This window comes from Cynocephalus volans, chromosome 15, assembly GCF_027409185.1.
Source record: "Cynocephalus volans isolate mCynVol1 chromosome 15, mCynVol1.pri, whole genome shotgun sequence".
Lineage (NCBI taxonomy): Eukaryota > Metazoa > Chordata > Mammalia > Dermoptera > Cynocephalidae > Cynocephalus > Cynocephalus volans.
The window spans coordinates 51,189,864-51,206,767 of NC_084474.1; the positions used below are offsets into that span (position 1 = coordinate 51,189,864).

Below are 16,904 nucleotides of genomic sequence, written 5' to 3' on the forward strand. Positions count from 1 at the left end.
CTCTGCTCTTCACGGAAGCCTCCCCTGACTTCCCAGACTAGACCAGGCCCAGGCACCGTGTGTAATTCTCAACTGCATCCTTTATAACCATATGTAATGACTGTGCTTTCTTGATTCTAGACACACCTTTTCCAGACTGTATTATTTTGAGAATTAGGATGACTATTCCAATATATTACAATGTATGGTACTTTAAATATAAGGTTTCTTTTTTTCCCCTCCCAAAAGCCATACCTATAATGGATCGTGCATCTTAAAATCGACATTGTCCTCCTGACCCCATAATCAACCTTAATGATGTAAGAACAGACTGCCAGACAGTATGCAGGTCTACATAATGTCATACACAGCACCATCTACGACGCAGGCCCACCATAAACACTGAACTGCAATCTGGAACCCCATCCAGCCTCCACATCTAACTTCCAGTTTTATAGGAGATATAGGAGGACAGAGAGACACATTCAATGTTACCCTGCAAATGCAAGCTGCAAAATACAGACGTGAGAAACTCTACAACATAAACAATATAGTTTCTTCAACAAATAAACTTTAAGGAAAGGGTAGAGGGAACTACAGATTAAAAGAGATTTAGGCGATATGTCACATGAACGTGTGAACCTTGTCTGGATCCTATTTTGAACAAATCAACTGCACAAAACCATTTATGAGGGGAAATGTGAACACTGACTATATACTGTTAACTGTTAAATAACTAAGTTTAAAAAAAAAAAGTCCATATATTTTAGATTAAGTGTCTGAGAACTGTTTCAAAACAATCAGGATGTGAGGTGGGGTGGGGGAAATGAAAAAAGACTGGGCATGTGTTGATAATTGCTAAAGCTGGGCGATGGGGACATGGGGACTATAGTATCTCTCTACTCTTGCATATGTTTAAAACTTTCCATAATAAATTTTTTTTAAATTGCTGAAATTGTCTTCTTGTAGACTCTAAGCTCTAAGAGGACAGGGAGTGTGCCTACCTTTCCCCCACTAGCACCAGCATGGTGTCCGGCATAGAGGAAAAGCTCAGTCAGTACTTGCTAAACAAAAGACTGCTACTTCAGACAATCCAGCTTACAAATGAGTTGTGCTCTCAAAGCTTGTCTGAAGCTAAAAACACAAATTTTTGAATAGAATCAATATTTTTAAAAGCAGCAAACTTTCCAGACAATTACACAAAAAAACTGCCTCTAACAGAATTTCAGTGATCACCAGCCCCAATTTATACCACTAATTCTAAGGGAATAGGGAGTCTGAGATTCAATGTACAATATCAGGCATGGCCCAATCTATCCAGATTAGAAAAGGGTGACTCATGAAGGAATGGGGACGGTAGGTGACCCTAGGAACCAGCGAATTACAGACTTCTGTCTTACATAAAGGAACTTCTCCTTACCACAAGTCCTATAAAACAGAAGGTGTTTCTTTAGGGCCACCACAGCAGGTCTTTAGAATTGTGAAAGATTAAGGAAGTAAAAAGGGATGGGATTAGGGATGGAGAAGATGAGGCTGTTCTAGCACCAGCTGGGCCTCTACAAGCTGAACACAGCCTCATGCTTCGCTTGGCAAGGATGAATTGGCCGATACTTGAAAACTAGATTGTAAAAGCTATTTGGGGCTATAATTGCAACATCTAGATGTCCCTGTGATGTCAAATTCCTAAGAAAGCTAGCTGTCAAGAGCATTATTTGATTCAACCTCCTCCCACTGGCAGTGAGAACTGGATCAACAGACACATACCAGTATATCCACCTGCAAGTCACTTTACTTTGAAACATGAAAGTTGTTTGGGAAAATATTGTATCTGGGGTATCTGTCTTCCAATTTCTATTTCACAAGCCTCCTGTGACCATCAAAGCACTATTATTGTAACTACATACTTGAAGCCCAGTCCCAAGGAAAAGTATAGGTTTTGAAGGCAGAGAGATCTACCAGCTTGTGCTTTGAGTGATATACTTAGCATTTTAAGGGGCTATTTCCTCCTCTGTAAAAGGGTGATATGAATGCCCAGCAAGCATGCATGAGGCTCATGTAGCATATGCCCAGCACAGTGCTTGGCAAAGTAGACAATCCATAGTCAGTACTGCTGTTCTGCACACCATAACTATCACCTCCATTATCATCATCATTACAGACTAGTAAGTTACCCTTTGCCATTCTCTTCCTCAGAGTAAGAATCTCAAAACAGACATTTCTCCTTGGGACTTATACATAATTTTTGCCATTCTTATTTTTGCTGTAAGCATGTCCCTTAAAGAAGTTAAAGAAAAAAGCAAGAAACACTGTTCCTAGAAGTGTCTAACCAATGTCAACTATGGTGGAATGATTACTTCTTGGACCTTTTATTAAGTCCCTTCACATTGTTTCTTTGTCAAAGCAAACCTGTCTGTGGTCCAAATGTCTGTTCTCCTTTTCCTGAGCATCATCAGATATTTCTTCAACCTATATCAAACATTAGGCATAAAAGCAAAAACAAAAGCAACTGGAAGGGAACATCACATATAAAATAGTGTGATATTGTGATATATAATAGGAAATACATATTTTGGTTTTTGACCCCAGTTCCTGACACAGAGCTCCTAATCCCTTGGAGTTTCCTGGGTGATAGGAGTGGCTTTTGTTCTAAAGAAGCAACTCTTGGTGGGTTCCTGGATGGGGTGGGGTCACCAGAAAGGCCAACCCATGGTTAGAAGTTTGGAACTTTCAGTCCCACCTCCATCCTCTGGGGAGGGGAGAGGAGAGGAACTAGAGACTGCGCTAATGATCGATCATGCCTATGTGATGAAGCCTCCACAAAAATCCCTTCACTATGGGGTTTGGAGAGCTTCTGGGTACATATCCTTGTGCTGGGAGGGTGACACACCCCAACTCCATGGGGACAGACATTCCCGTCCTCAGGGACCTTCCAGACCTCACCCTAGGTACCTCTTCATCTGGTGTATCCTTTATGATATGCTTTATAATACGTTGGTAAACATGTTTCCCTGAGTTCTGTCAGCCATCACAGCAAATGATGGAGCCCAAGGAGGTTTGTGGGAATGCCTGATTTGTAGCCAGTTGGTCAGGAGTACAGGTGACAAACTGGACTTGCAACTGGCATCTAAAATGTGGGCAGTCTCGTGGGACTGAGCTCTTCACTAGAGGAGTCTGACGTTAACTCCAGGTAGATAGTGTCAGAACTGAATTAAACAGCGGGACACCCAGCTGGCGTCCAGAGAGGTGGAGAATTTGCTGGTGTGGGGAAAACCCGCACATCTGGTCACACAAGTGTTGGCTGTGAATGGAGAGGACCACAGTTGGTTTTTCCCATACAACTTGTCTCTTTAGTAAAAGCCAAAATGCACAGCAGTTTTAGCCAAGAATAGAAAATGTTTTTGTGCTGTAATAAAAATAACAAATGAAATGGTCTAAATCATTACAATTGTCCCCTTTGTAGCAAGCAGGTGGGAAGGATCATGGCGTCAGGGTCGAGGGGGCGAGAGCAGAGCTGCTGAGGGAGACGCCAGGGGGAGCAGGGGGGACGCTGTTACTGAGGGTCTGCTGTGCACGTGGAACCACGGCGGGCTCCGCAGCATCCTCGCAGGTAACATGCTTTGTATAGTCCACAATAGCCTCCCCAAATAAGTACCGTATTAGTATTTTCACCTTATGAGAAAGGGAACAGACTAACAAGTACTTTGCCCAAGGTCCTGCAGCTGACAAGTGACAGAGGATGTCTGATGATGATGTTTATACTCTCCCTGGAAAACCATGTGGAAAACCATGCAACTCTGCAACGTGCCCAGAGACCTGGTTTTTAGATCTCTACACAGGAAATATGAAGAAGAAACAATTTAAAATGTGAAGTCTACTACCTCCTACACCCAACAGTCTACCAATTTCTGTAAGAGGCTGCTGACAAGTACATACCATGATATCTGCTTCCCTTGTAGCGTATCGAAGATTTGGATCTAGCCAATACATTAGGGATTTAACTTGCTCGAAATTCAGGAAAAGCAGGAATACCAGGAACAGGAAGTAGAGCACACTGAGTCCTGAGAAAAACACAAAATGCTCAAGTTTAGGAGAGATCCAATGGTCGAAAATGCAACACACAGGAGACTCCAACAGCTCGTTGCCAAAACCAGACACTCATACAGTCACATGGCCTATTGAGACCCCTGTTGCATCTGGTCTCATCTCTGATGAGGGAGTCTGGTACACAGCCCTAATTCCCATTGGCAAAGGTCAGTAAAACTGTCTCTGAGAAAATGATGCTTAAGCTGAGACGTGAAGGACCAGCGACCAAAGGGTGTGTGGGGTGGGAGGGGAGGAGGGGATGCGACACTCAGGCAGAGAAAACAGCATGCAGGTAGGTCCCTGAAGAGAAATGTCTAAGACTCAACATGTGGCTGGGGTGCTGGACAGAGGGAAAGGAGCACAGAGGCACTGAAGTGACAGTCAGGGCTTGAAAGCCATGGCAAAAAGGTTAGATTTGATCTTAAGTCAAACGGGGAAATAAGACGATCTAGGTAATATTTTACGAAGCTGACTGAGTGGAGTGGAGATGGGCAAGGCTGGGTGTGGACAGCCCAGTCTGGGGGACACCTTAGTCCTCCAGGTGTGAAATGCAAGAGGTGGCCCAGGGCCACTTGTCCGAGACTGATACTTCACATTAACCCTCGAAAGCATTATTTTATTATTACATCATAACTGCTATCCTAATAATCACCCCAAATCATTTAAAAAAGAAAAACTAATAATATATTTAAGAAGGCAAAAGATTGTGTATTACACTTTAGAAAGATTTTAAAATCAGCCACCAGGGGCTTTGTCATGTCTCTTTCTGTTGAGCTTATTAGAATGAAAATGTTTATGCAGGGTATCTTGACACTGTGATACACATGACCTTGGATCCCAGCAGCCCATCCAAACTTGGCTCAGCACTAATCTCTGATGAGCAGCTCCAGAGGAGAGAACGGCCCTGACTGGAATGAAATCCACTGTGAGTGCCAAAGCGCCAGGCATCCCAATGGGACCCTCTCCAATCCTCGGGAGCTCAAGGGAGGCCCAGGGGGAGTGTGGCCACCCCACAGTCTGCATCCTAGGGCCCAGGGGACACACATTTTTAGGCACATTGGTATGAGAAATGTGTTAGGTCTTATGTGCCAGCCATCTTTAGAAATTTTCACCTTAAATATCTCCCACTACGCCTTTTAAAAATTATGATCCTTTTGAAATAATTATTTAAGGACAGGAAGAAAGTATCTTTGGCACAAGGTTCCTAGACTGGAGTTCTCAGTTGGGCTGTGAGGTCTGTGAAGCCCCGGAGTGTATACGCAGAACTGTGCATGCTCCAGGGTATGTGTGTGTATTGGGAAAGGTTCTGTCTATCGGTCTCATCAGATGACCAAAGGGCTCCATTTTCCCAAAAGCTCTCAGATAAGAAATAAAACTGCCCATTACCTACAACGAATCATTTGAAATAGGAAAAACATGTGTTCAACTAGCTGAAAACTTATAACCTCAAGCAGCAATATGAAGTCCATGGGACGTAAGTATGATACAGCCAGGACTATCTTTTTAGAAATGTCAATGTAATCATGCCACTTGTCTGGGAAAAACCCTCTCATACTTCCTACTGTGTTCATGCCCATGCTCCTTACCCTGGCCCACAAGGCCCTGTGATTCTGTCTATGCCCCACTCTGTGACAGTTCTCTTACTATTCTCCCTGGGCCATGCTGGCCTGGAACGCACCAAGTTTTTTTGAGCTGTGGGGCCATTTTAGCAGCCTTTCCCTTTACGTGGAATGCCACCCACGCCACCCCCCATCAATGCTTAGATCCTTCCCTGCATGCAAGCTTCAGATTAAGCATCACTCCCTCAGGTTCTCCCTCGCTACTCAGGCTAAAGCAGCCACCATGTCACTGTCACTTCGCCCAGTTTTAACTAACTTCCTATCAGTTAGTGATAGCTGATTTTTTTTGATTATTGATTTGTTTAACATTTTGTTTACTATTGCTGTCCTCCCTCCTCTGACTGGAAGGTTGGCTCCTAAGGGCAGGTTCCTCTCTGTTTCGTCCTCCTTGGTGGCCTCAGGGTCCAGAGCATCACCTGTCACACAGCCACAGTCAGTGAATAATGTGGAGGGAAAAGTTCACCAATAAATCCAAAGAGTTTAAGAGTTACCTATGATCTCTGAAGGTTGAAAGCAAAATAGGCAATCTTTAGCAAAATATTCATTTTTTTAGAATCCTTTTGCATTTTTACATAAGATTACATTTTCCAAACTTAAAACAACTTACTTGATATCTTATATAGGCAAAGATAAAGCCAATATCTGAAGTGTTGAAGATTTATTTTAAATCCATTTAGGCGTTTTGACTATTTAGGCTACAAAATCAAGTAAAAATAAGACATGCGGTATTTACACGCTTATCAGTAAACCTTAGTTCAAATCAGGGCTCTTTGTCAGAAGACTTCCCCCTTTCCAAGTTCCTTCCCATTCATAACATTGAAGATACTGAATTGCTGGGTTTTCATTCCCTCCAGCATGCTCAAAGGATGCACTTGAGCTTGCACTGGCAAAGAGCAACATGAAGGTGTGTAAAGGAAAACAAGCAATATTTGCTTAAGTCCACTCCTGTGTACATTAAGAGACAAGAGCATAAGAAGGAGTCATGTGGAGGAAACAGTTCACATGTAAAAGAATTCAAGTCATCACCAGCACTTATAAAAGTCACCAATATTTGTAACAAAGGATTTTAATAAAAAAAATTATATTAGGAACACCAGAAAATAAAAGCTATAAAGTTTTAACTATATAATAGTAAGTAAAAGCGCTATAATGATACACAGAAAAAAGATTTTAAAGAGTTGAATATATTTTTACATCTACTAATGGAAACTCACCAAAAACCATTCGCCATAAGGCTGGATGAGGCCGAGTAAATGGACCTGCAGACAGAAAATTATAGAGTTAGAATGAAATGGTTTCAAACAGAGAAGACTGAAACTAAAGAAAGCACTGCTGATCTCCATATACACAATAACAAAATGCTCTCTACTATTAATTATTATTATTATTATTATTTGCTACATAAATACTTTCAAGGTCAAAGTTTAGGTTGAAATGTTTTATCCACATCATCACAATCACAATCGTAACAGGTACCACTCTCCACAAGAGAGGTTTTTTTAAGCTTTGTCTTTAGAAGTCAGAACATAATTTCCCATGGAAACAATGTTGTAACAGTGCTAGGTCACCAGGCTAGCCTTTGAGTGTATGTAACACATGTTGTACTGTAACAAGGGAACTCTTCCAGCTACCAGCTCTGGGGAAAGAGGATGGGTGCACATGGGGGTGTGTGTGCATGGGTGCGCACATGTGTGTGTGACAGTGTATGTGTGAGAGAGTGACTAACTGAAAATTAGGGAGAACAGGGAAACACTGTGCTGTGAAAACAAGTGGAGTGGGGAGGGAGCCTGAAAGAAAACCCTATGAGCACTGAACACACCTTTACGGTGGCTTTTTTCCCCACCAGCACATTGAGGCTGGAACGATGGCTTTTGATTATGGCCTGTGGTAACAAAATATCTCTTACAGGAAAACCCAGTGCAGATAGAGATGCAGATGCCACACAGCTGAAACAAAAGGTTCACAGGACAAAACTCAGCCTTACTACAAATGATACACCAGTACTTTATCTCCTGCTTCATTCAAAGGAGGAGGAAGAAGAGGAGGGGAGAGACGGGGTAGGAGGAGGAAAGCTGGGCCTTGACCCACTAAATCAATTTACCACCAATTAAGGGTTACAACTCACGAGTATGAAAAACCACTGCTCTAGTGGGCACCTATGCTGTCTGGGGCTCCCACACCTTTCAAACAGCCATTCTATACTTGGAGAACTTCCATTGTTATGAATCCCAGATCCCCAGGGGAGAGGCCAGAGCTTGATTCCCAGCCTTTCTTCGTAGCTAGGGCTCGGTCTTCAGTTGCTCCCATACCAGACTTAACCTTGGGAGCTGGTGACAGTAGAGGGAAGTATGTCTGTCCCTCTGGCCCTGGCCAGCAGGCAGCAGCAATCCTCACACTGAGGTGGCACTGGGGATCCTGGCAGTGGCAGCTCCATTAGAGTCCACTGCAGGAGTGACCGTGATGCAGACTATAGGAAAAGCTCACTGGGGTTTCCCCTCAGATCAGTTCTGGGTGAGGAGCTGCTCCTAGAGGCTTAGCCTGGGGCCTGGTGTCCAAGCCCTCCTAGAATTCTGTGGACCAGTCTATATTCTGTAGCAGGCTCTTTAATGAGCAGAGTTAGCTTCTGCTGCTCGCAACCTTGAATCCTGTCTGAGGCAAACATTACATTGCAATTTTTTTTCCTGAATTCATTCTAAAGTTGGCCTCTTAAAAAGACTACATCGAAACATAGTTTAACTACTTTCTTTGATGGATCAAGTTCATATTATGAAAATCAGTTACAAGTATGCCCCACCATCCAAATTTAATCAATTCCTGAGTTTGGACTGTGACAGCTCAGAAGGCGAGTTCAGTTCATGAGAGATTCTGCTTCATCTAAATGCATTTGGTTCCTGAGTTCTGGACGACAGGTAATGAGAGCGCAGATGGTGACAGATTCAGCGAAAACTTTGTCCAAATGTGTTCAATTTTTTTGTGTTCTTTCAGCCATTTTTTAATTTACAGCTTGTGTTTAATGCAAATCAATTCCATAAAATGAGAGGTGATCATGAATCAAAGTATAAATAAACACAACATACAATTCAAAATAGATGTACAGCATTCAGGTATGAAGCAAAAAAAGGGAGTGTTCATTCACACACACAGTAGCTTCCAATCTGTTCGATCTGGTTGTTCCTGTTTAGATTTCTAAGGAAGGGAAAAAACGACTTTGGTTATCAAGACTACTGTGGCCATATTAGATACTGGAACATCTAAGCATCAGCGTGTGACCATGAGAACAAATGAATTCTGAGAAAGGTTTCTATGTATCGAGGCAGTTGTAAAAGATTTACTGCAGAATCAAGCCCACTTTTAGGCATAGGACCAGGTTCTAACTATCTAAAAATATTGACTAAAATCAAAAAGTGTTCCAAATGTGGCTATTCTGATCCATAGCTTTTTTTAAAAAAAATGTATTTACAGAAAATGTATGAAAGTTTTTGTGAATCTAACGCAAGTCAACTTCCAGTCTTCACATCCCAAATACTTGATTTACAGTTTTGGCTCTTTCACATTTTTGACCTTTTAAATTCAAGATTTATAATTTTATCTTCAAAACAGATCATTTTTTTTTAACTGTAAAAAGTACACCACATATGCAGAGATAAAAAGCAGCATTTTGAAATAGTTGAGGTCAATGCAATTCTACTCTTGGGAATCAGCCGAGGTAAATGAATCTGGTGCTCTTGTTGAATGGAAATACTGATGGGAAATGCCTGCCAGAAAAGCAAGAGTTACTTATGATGCTGGGACTTGAGGGTAGATTCCATCCATTGTTGCCCTGGCACATGTCAATTACTACATAAGAGGTCAAATGCAATGTCAAATCCAAAGCCTCAGGGGAAAAAGGGTTCAGTTCCCAAGACAATAGTGGTAGCTTAACAATGTAAAACTGCATCTAGAGTGTATCAGCATTAAATTAGTACCGCTGAAACAATACACTGAGGATTTACAGTAACAACTGAAGTTCTTTCTAATGTACATATAAATAGAATCATGGAACCTTTTTATATTACCGGTTTTATGGCCTTATAGATTTAATGAACCAAATGAAAACTAAATCTCCATTCCACATCCCATCTCTTCTCTCTAGATAAAATCTACTCTTATTTTCAAGGTAGAATTTTTAAGTGTCCATATTTCTTAAGCCACATTCAAGGAAGTCATGGCTTAACTAATTTTGTATGTTGTCTCTCTTCCTCTTGTCCAAGAAACTCCAGCAGATTTATTTAATATTGGTGTTCATCGTTTAGTCAAACCCTTCATATGTTCTTCCAACCAATCAAATTTGGGATTCTCAACATTTTCTGTGTCAATAACATAAGGTGTGGAATTAGTAGATACGACGACGAACTGATTTTTCATTGCCACACTGGACTTCTACATGCTATTTGGATTGGGTTTAGAAGATGGAGACTGTAGGTGTTTCTTGGCCTGAGTCTCTCAACAGTAGAGAAATAAGAGAGTGAGATGACAAGGAGCCTGGCTGTAGACTGCAGGGCACTGCCAGCCACGTTGGTGGCAGCATTAGCTGGATTTGGGGCAGTCAAGGTACTCTGGGAGGAGTTAGTTGAAAGCGTTACAACAGTTGTTTGATTTGAATAAATCTGTGCAGGTAGGAGCAGTGCCAGAACCAGCAGCCTCAGCCTGAGCTTGGCCACCACGGCTCTGCCCATGTCCACTCCGTTGGTGCGTGGTGCATCTTTAGATGCTGGGTGTGTGGAGAACCGCAGGCTCCGGGTGGATGCAGGCAAGGTCCAAATCTGTTCAATTTCTGATTTCTGACAGTGAGAGCTAATACCTATATTCCTTTTTTATCAGATGCTTCTTTTTCAGAACGTCACAGTGAAGCACATAAACCAGAATCGCCGTCTAGGCAACATAACACGGTTACCTTTTGGAGAAAGTGATTGGGAAACAGATGGGTAAAACTGTCATCTTTTAAGTGATTTTCTCTTCCAGATGCCCTTCTTTCCTTATATTAGGTAAAACTGTCATCTTTTAAGTGATTTTCTCTTCTGAATGCCCTTCTTTACTGATATTAGGTAAAACTGCATCTTTTAGGTGATTTTCTCTTCCAAATGCTCTTCTTTACTGATATTAGGTGCTGGCTCTTGACTTATCACCATGAATGACTTCTGTATTATGGTGGCTGCCTGGCCTGCAAATATACTTCACCAATACTATGAAACTAACCTTTTGGACATAAATAACATGGACCCTAGCTTTCTCTATGGTTTCCTCTTATAAGGTCCAACTCCAAAATTTTATGACCTATTATTTGCCTTGCAACAGAATTCTGTGCTTAATCAACACAAAATCTAACGAATAGTGTTATTCTCAAGAGCAAGCATAGTGATAAGAGCCAGCAGTACTTTCCTGAGCACTTACTGTGCACCAGGCTATAGAACAAGACATCCCCATATGGCATCTAAGTTCTCGTGAGGACTCAGTGATGAAGATGCCATTATCATCCCACCTTACAGGTATGAACACTGAGGCATGAGGGGCTTGCCCAGGGTCTTGCAGCATATAGGATTGCACCTCAGCTCTGTCAGATTCTCCTCTGCCACCAGTTGTGAGGAGCACCTGTGTACTTTCCCATAAAGTCTGTCAGAAGAGGTCAGCTCAGGGGGAGGAGAGAGTTGGAGGTGGAGTCTTAGGGGTGAGGCAGGCCTGGTTTTGGGCCAGGAGAGTGACAAGACAGAAACAAACCAGGGGTGTTTAGAGCTGATGCAGTGGGAGGGCAGGGGATGGCAGAGGGTTTATGTGGAATTGATAAACAAGGTCAGGAAAAATGGGAAAGACCAGGGAAAGAGCAGGGAGCTGATGCTTTAGAGATAGTTGTAAGCCAGGGACTGCTCTAACCAGGTGGGTGGGAATCCCTGGTGCCTTTTGCCTATAAGAGGGGAGATAAGACCCTTTTTTTACTTGTCATCAAATCTGCCTCCCCACACATTGTGAGGCATGTCACAACTGCATACTGCTTTCTGAGAAGACACCCTAAATTTTAAAATGCAGTAGTTTAAGAAGTACAGTCTAGTAGCATTACTCACTAAGAGTACCATGTTTACCATCAAAGATAGTAACATTGCTAAAAATATTTTATTTAAAAAAAAAGTTGAGGATGAGGCCAAAGTTTTCTAGGTTATAAACTTTGATACCACGCTCACTAGGTCACCCACCCCTGGCTCCAGTCACATTGCTTTTGATGGTCCTAAAAGAGAGAAAAAGGGTGTGTGGGGTATGTGTGTGGGTGTGAGTGGGTGTGGGTGCGGGGGTGTGGGGGTGTGTGTGTGCGCAGATGAGGAGGAACCCCGCACTCCACAGCATTCACCTGCCCATGTGTGTATGTGTGTGTGTGTGTGGGGTGTGTGTGTGTGGGTGTGAGTGGGTGTGGGTGCGGGGGTGTGGGTATGAGTGTGTGTGTGTGTGTGTGTGGGTGTGGGTGCGGGGGTGTGGGTGTGAGTGTGTGTGTGTGTGTGTGGTGGGTGGGTGTGGGTGTGGGTATGAGTGTGTGTCTGTGTGTGTGTGTGTGTGTGTGCGCGCAGACGAGGAGGAGCCCCGCACTCCACAGCATTCACCTGCCCGGGCACGTTAGACTACCTGTACCACCCTGTCACATTCACTTTATGTCAATCCCTCCCCCACAAATCTGCTTTCCCAGCAGACTTTTTCTCAGTGCTCTTGTAAAGGTAGCATTCCTTTCCTCTCTCTCACTATTGTTATGGTTCTGAGATTATCAGGAGGGCTCCACCTCACGGTGTACCTTCCACAGGAGTCTGTGCTTCTTATCTGTGCTTGCTTTATTTCTGATCTCATAAACGCTGCCTGGAAAAGCTTGGATGCTCGGCTCGGTCAATCATCTTCCTGGTTATGCTGGAGAGATGGGGAAGGCTCCTCAGGGCGGCGATGCAGAAACAAATGCTGTTTTTGTTATAAATTGTGGTTTTTCTCACAAGACATATTTAAAAACTTACCTATTTTTTTAATCAGTCCCTCCATCTAGAATACATTAATTTTCAATTACATATTAAGAGAAAGCTTAATTTCAAAAGAAATAAAAACCAAATGTCTTTGTCATGAGAAGAGCCAACATTTAAAAAACCACCTCAGAAATTAGAAAATAAAATCATTGCTTAACTTACCGGAAACAGTAGTGCCTATGAATAATTAAATTCAAGGAACTTAACCTCAGAGAAGTGTAATTCTCTAAACAAAATCAGAAGTTGCCAGTCCAACAGCTACACATTTATATCCTCTGGCCAAAGGCCCCCTGGCAAGCCTTCAAAATCTGCTTCTTCTTAATTACTATTATTTTAAAGTTTAAATGCCTCTAGGAAAATCTTGAAAAGGTATATAAAATTACATCTAAGCAAATTTCAAACCTAAGAAAGATTTTTTTGTTTACAAGAAAAAAGCAGTGAAGTGGGGTCAGAGAATGAGAGGAGAGAAAAACTTAAAAAAAAAAAAAAAATCTAGACGAACCTTCTGGATTACTTTCAAATATCAAGGAAAAATGATTATCATTATCTGAGCGCAGAGACATCAAATGAGGTAAAAAGACAAATACAATGATAAATTCACGAAAAAAACCAAGAAGTACTAGCATTGTGCTCTCCTCGCAATACCTTAAAGAAGTGCTGAATGGTGTTTCTCTTGCAGATGACAAAGGGGGAGAGAGGGCTAATTCTGTGAATTTTCTTCCTGGCAGATCCTTCCTTAATCCCACGTGTATTTATTGAGAGGCTACTGTGGGTCAGGCACTGGAGATACAGATAGAGCCTGGCTGGTTTGGGTGGGGTGAGGTGAAAGGGGGACGAACAGCTCTCTCAGAAGCTGGGCGAGCACACCAGAAGGTCACTTGTCGAACGAAATCTCACCGCCAGCTGGAGACTCAAACGGGTTTCTAAACTTCGCTCCAGTGATACAGAGGTACAGTTGAAATTACACTTGCACTTGAGGGTCAGTTGTCACAATGGGATGGAGGTAGCATTTAAAAAATTTTTTTGAAGGAAGCCAAAAGAGAGCAGAGAGGAGAATGGAGGAGAAGGTGGCAGGGGAGGAGCATGAAGTGGACGTCAGACCCCTCCTTCCCCTGCTCTCACCTCAGCGCCTCTTCCTCCACGTCTGTTTATAGGACTGAAGGAAAGACCCTAATCCCACCGCTCAACCTGCTCACTGTCAAACCTTGTCTACATGTCGTCCCTCTCCTGTATAACTCCAGGGTGAAATCTATGCTGACAGAGGTATCCTTAGTCCCCTGTTATCCTTCCACTCAATCAATATCTATGGAACATCTACTCCTGTAGGTATTGTAAATCCTTGTCCCCAGGGCTGGCTGGAGAAGAGACATGTGGCCCCATCCTAGTTAAACAGATGTGAGCACAAGTGTGCTGGAGGGTTTCTAGAAGAGGTTTCTCCACTCTTACGTAAAAACACACAAGGAGATGATCTCTTCTGCTGCTGTACATTTGTCCACCACTATGTGACCGGTGCTGAAGAAGTTATCTCAAGATCACGAGGGCAGACAGACCCAGGCTGGGACCACCAGGCTGAAGCTAGCAGAAGAGAAAGAAGTAAAGAACCAGGGTCTTCACGAGCCACAGAGCCCTGGAATCACCCAATCTCAGAACTTCTTGTTATGGAAGAAAGTAAACAGTTTTCCTTCTTGTTTAAACCATTCTGAAATGGGTTTTCTATTACTTGTAGCCAGAAGAATCCTGACTGTTATAAAACCCTATGGAAAAAGTCAAGGGCCTTCTTCATTCTTTAGACTCTACAGAAAAGAATCATAGGGACCCTTTCCTGTAGGAGCTGACTAATTCTACCACACAGATGGCATATATGAACTCTCACACATCTGAGATGAGACACAGGGACACAATCAAATGTAGGCCTATACACACACACACACGCAGGACAGCCTTTACTAGGTCAAGGATAAATGCATTTGAAATTGCCAAAATGGAATCATTCTGGGCATGCTGTCCACTGCAGGCACTTCCCCAAAAGTGCCTTTGAAGGAGAGGGCAAGTCCTGGGCCTTGTTTCTCCCATTCGTTCTCATGACTTAACTTGAGAATGTGTGCCAAGGGTGGGGAGAATGGAAAATAAGGTGACAAGGCTAGAGCAAGAAGAGGCATGTATTCTCCACTCAGAGAAGTGGCCACTCAGCAGTGTGGCTCCTGGAAAGGCCTGGTGTCTGAATGCTGGCTCTGGGAGGGAAAGGCCACACAGCTCACCAGCACCCTTTCTCAGTGGCCTTGCAGTTCCCCATCCTCTGCACTGGTGCCTCTAAAAGCACCCCTAACTCTAAGATATTCAACGGCATTCTTCTATGTGGAAAACTTACAGTCTTACAAATATGTAAAGTGTGAATCAACAGATCTTTGGAAAACGAACTTGGCAAACACAATGTGTCTGCTATGCACACACAGCTTTAAGAGAATCCCTCTAGGTCCTCTATTCCCTAACATCCCAATTCCTCCTACACAGTATACTAAACTGCCATTGTCCTTTCCTATATCTATCTAAAGCCTTATTTTTGGCACGTTCTAGAGATGAGCAGTGTGTATGTGGTGTGTGTACCGCACACACACAGGTGGAGGGGGAGGGATGATACAGCAGGAGCAGAGTAGAAGAAATAAGAAAACGGTAGGAATAGAGGGCACAGGCCACTGGCGGTTGTGGCACCGACTGATGAGAAGTACAGAGACCTTCACGGGATGCAGATGGCAGAATGGCTGAGGGCATGGGTGGCAAACAGTTACCACCTAAACAGATGACTGCTCACATTTCTGAGGCTCCAAAACCTTCCCTTGGGGCTTTGCTAGTGGTCAGCCTTGTGTTGGCACCTTCCTTGAGATGGAGTTCACCATCTCCTTGCTTTAAGTTGGACTCTCAAGCCACCTTTGTACCAAAAGGCCGAGTTCCAGAGATGAGGGGAACTACCCACAGCCAGCCGGAGAGGGTGGGCTGCATATGTCCAAGCTCTCCTCTAAATCTAAGAGTTTGTGTGTTAAAGATGAGGGAACAGAAAGTTGCCACATAGCCAAAAAACTGTTTGCTGTCAGGGACTTTTCTTAGCAAATACTATAGCAGGGACAATATCCTTTCATTCCATGACCTATCCGTATAATGCACATCTTGTCTTCATATCCCAGTAATTGTGCATTACCACAACCATCAATCATCATGGAAAAACTAAACTATATTTGTCATATCTGAACAAGGCATGCAGGTTTTCATATATAGGAAGGTTTTCACTTAAAGGAAGTTTTTTTTATTTAAAAGATTGAATGGCTTGAGAGTTAAACTCAATTCCCAAATAACTTGGCTATCTAGAACAATTTATTCTTTGAGAGATTCAAAGAGTCATGATTTTACCGGTTCGATTATTATACTACCATCAAAAATCACTATGTTGTTGTAAACAAAGTGCTACATAAGAGAAGCAAAAGAACAAAATTCCACTGCCACCGTCTTGAAAAAGCCCAAAGGCCTGTCATGGAACACTTCCAGGTAGTATCCAATAACAATCAAAAAGAGGTTCTCATGTTACACATTGCAGTCTACTGAATAGCATGAGAGGACAATAGAAGAAACATATCTTAAAGCACGATATTTAAAATCTGAGTAGGGCCCATGGAGCATAACCCATAAGAAACACTGGAACGATTTCAAAATGTTGCTGGTGTGAAAGAAATAGAACACAAGAGTGAGCATTTAGAAATGGTTACGATCCTTACAATAACCAGCTGCCAAGGGAAAAAAAAAAAAGAAAGAAAGAAACAGTTACAGTGAATACATAGAGAATATTCTAGGGAGAAGGTACTGAAAGGGAAAAAGAAAAAATAAACTTATAAGAGACAATTCAGAGGGAGAAATGAATCGTAAGCATGGCAGAATACCAAACTTGTTTTTTACATAAAGACTTTGCCTTGCTCCCTCTATAATCATGATAAGGGGTAAAATTCACAATAACAATTGTCTTTTTTTCCTCATGATGAGAATTCATATCCCAAATGCATAATCAGCAAAGTTTATTGTGATAAAAGATCACTTGGAAGAACACATTACTTAAGAAATACTCAATACAGCATTGACCCTGTCCTTAGCAAAAAGGAGTAATTAGGCAGTGACTATTTTACAGCTCAGCTGATAATAACACAAACAGCAACAA

The 16,904-nt window shown here is 42.5% G+C and overlaps 1 protein-coding gene across 1 annotated transcript in view; it reads right to left on the minus strand.

Annotated features, from left to right (window-relative positions):
* PTDSS1 (phosphatidylserine synthase 1) overlaps positions 1–16,904 on the minus strand; it is a 60,673-nt gene that overhangs the window by 30,665 nt on the left and 13,104 nt on the right. The window contains exons 3-4 of the mRNA XM_063079546.1: positions 6,896–6,940; positions 3,913–4,037 (exon numbers count right to left, since the gene is read on the minus strand). Coding sequence (XP_062935616.1) covers positions 3,913–4,037; positions 6,896–6,940 — 170 coding nt within the window. The remainder of the gene's footprint in view (positions 1–3,912; positions 4,038–6,895; positions 6,941–16,904) is intronic.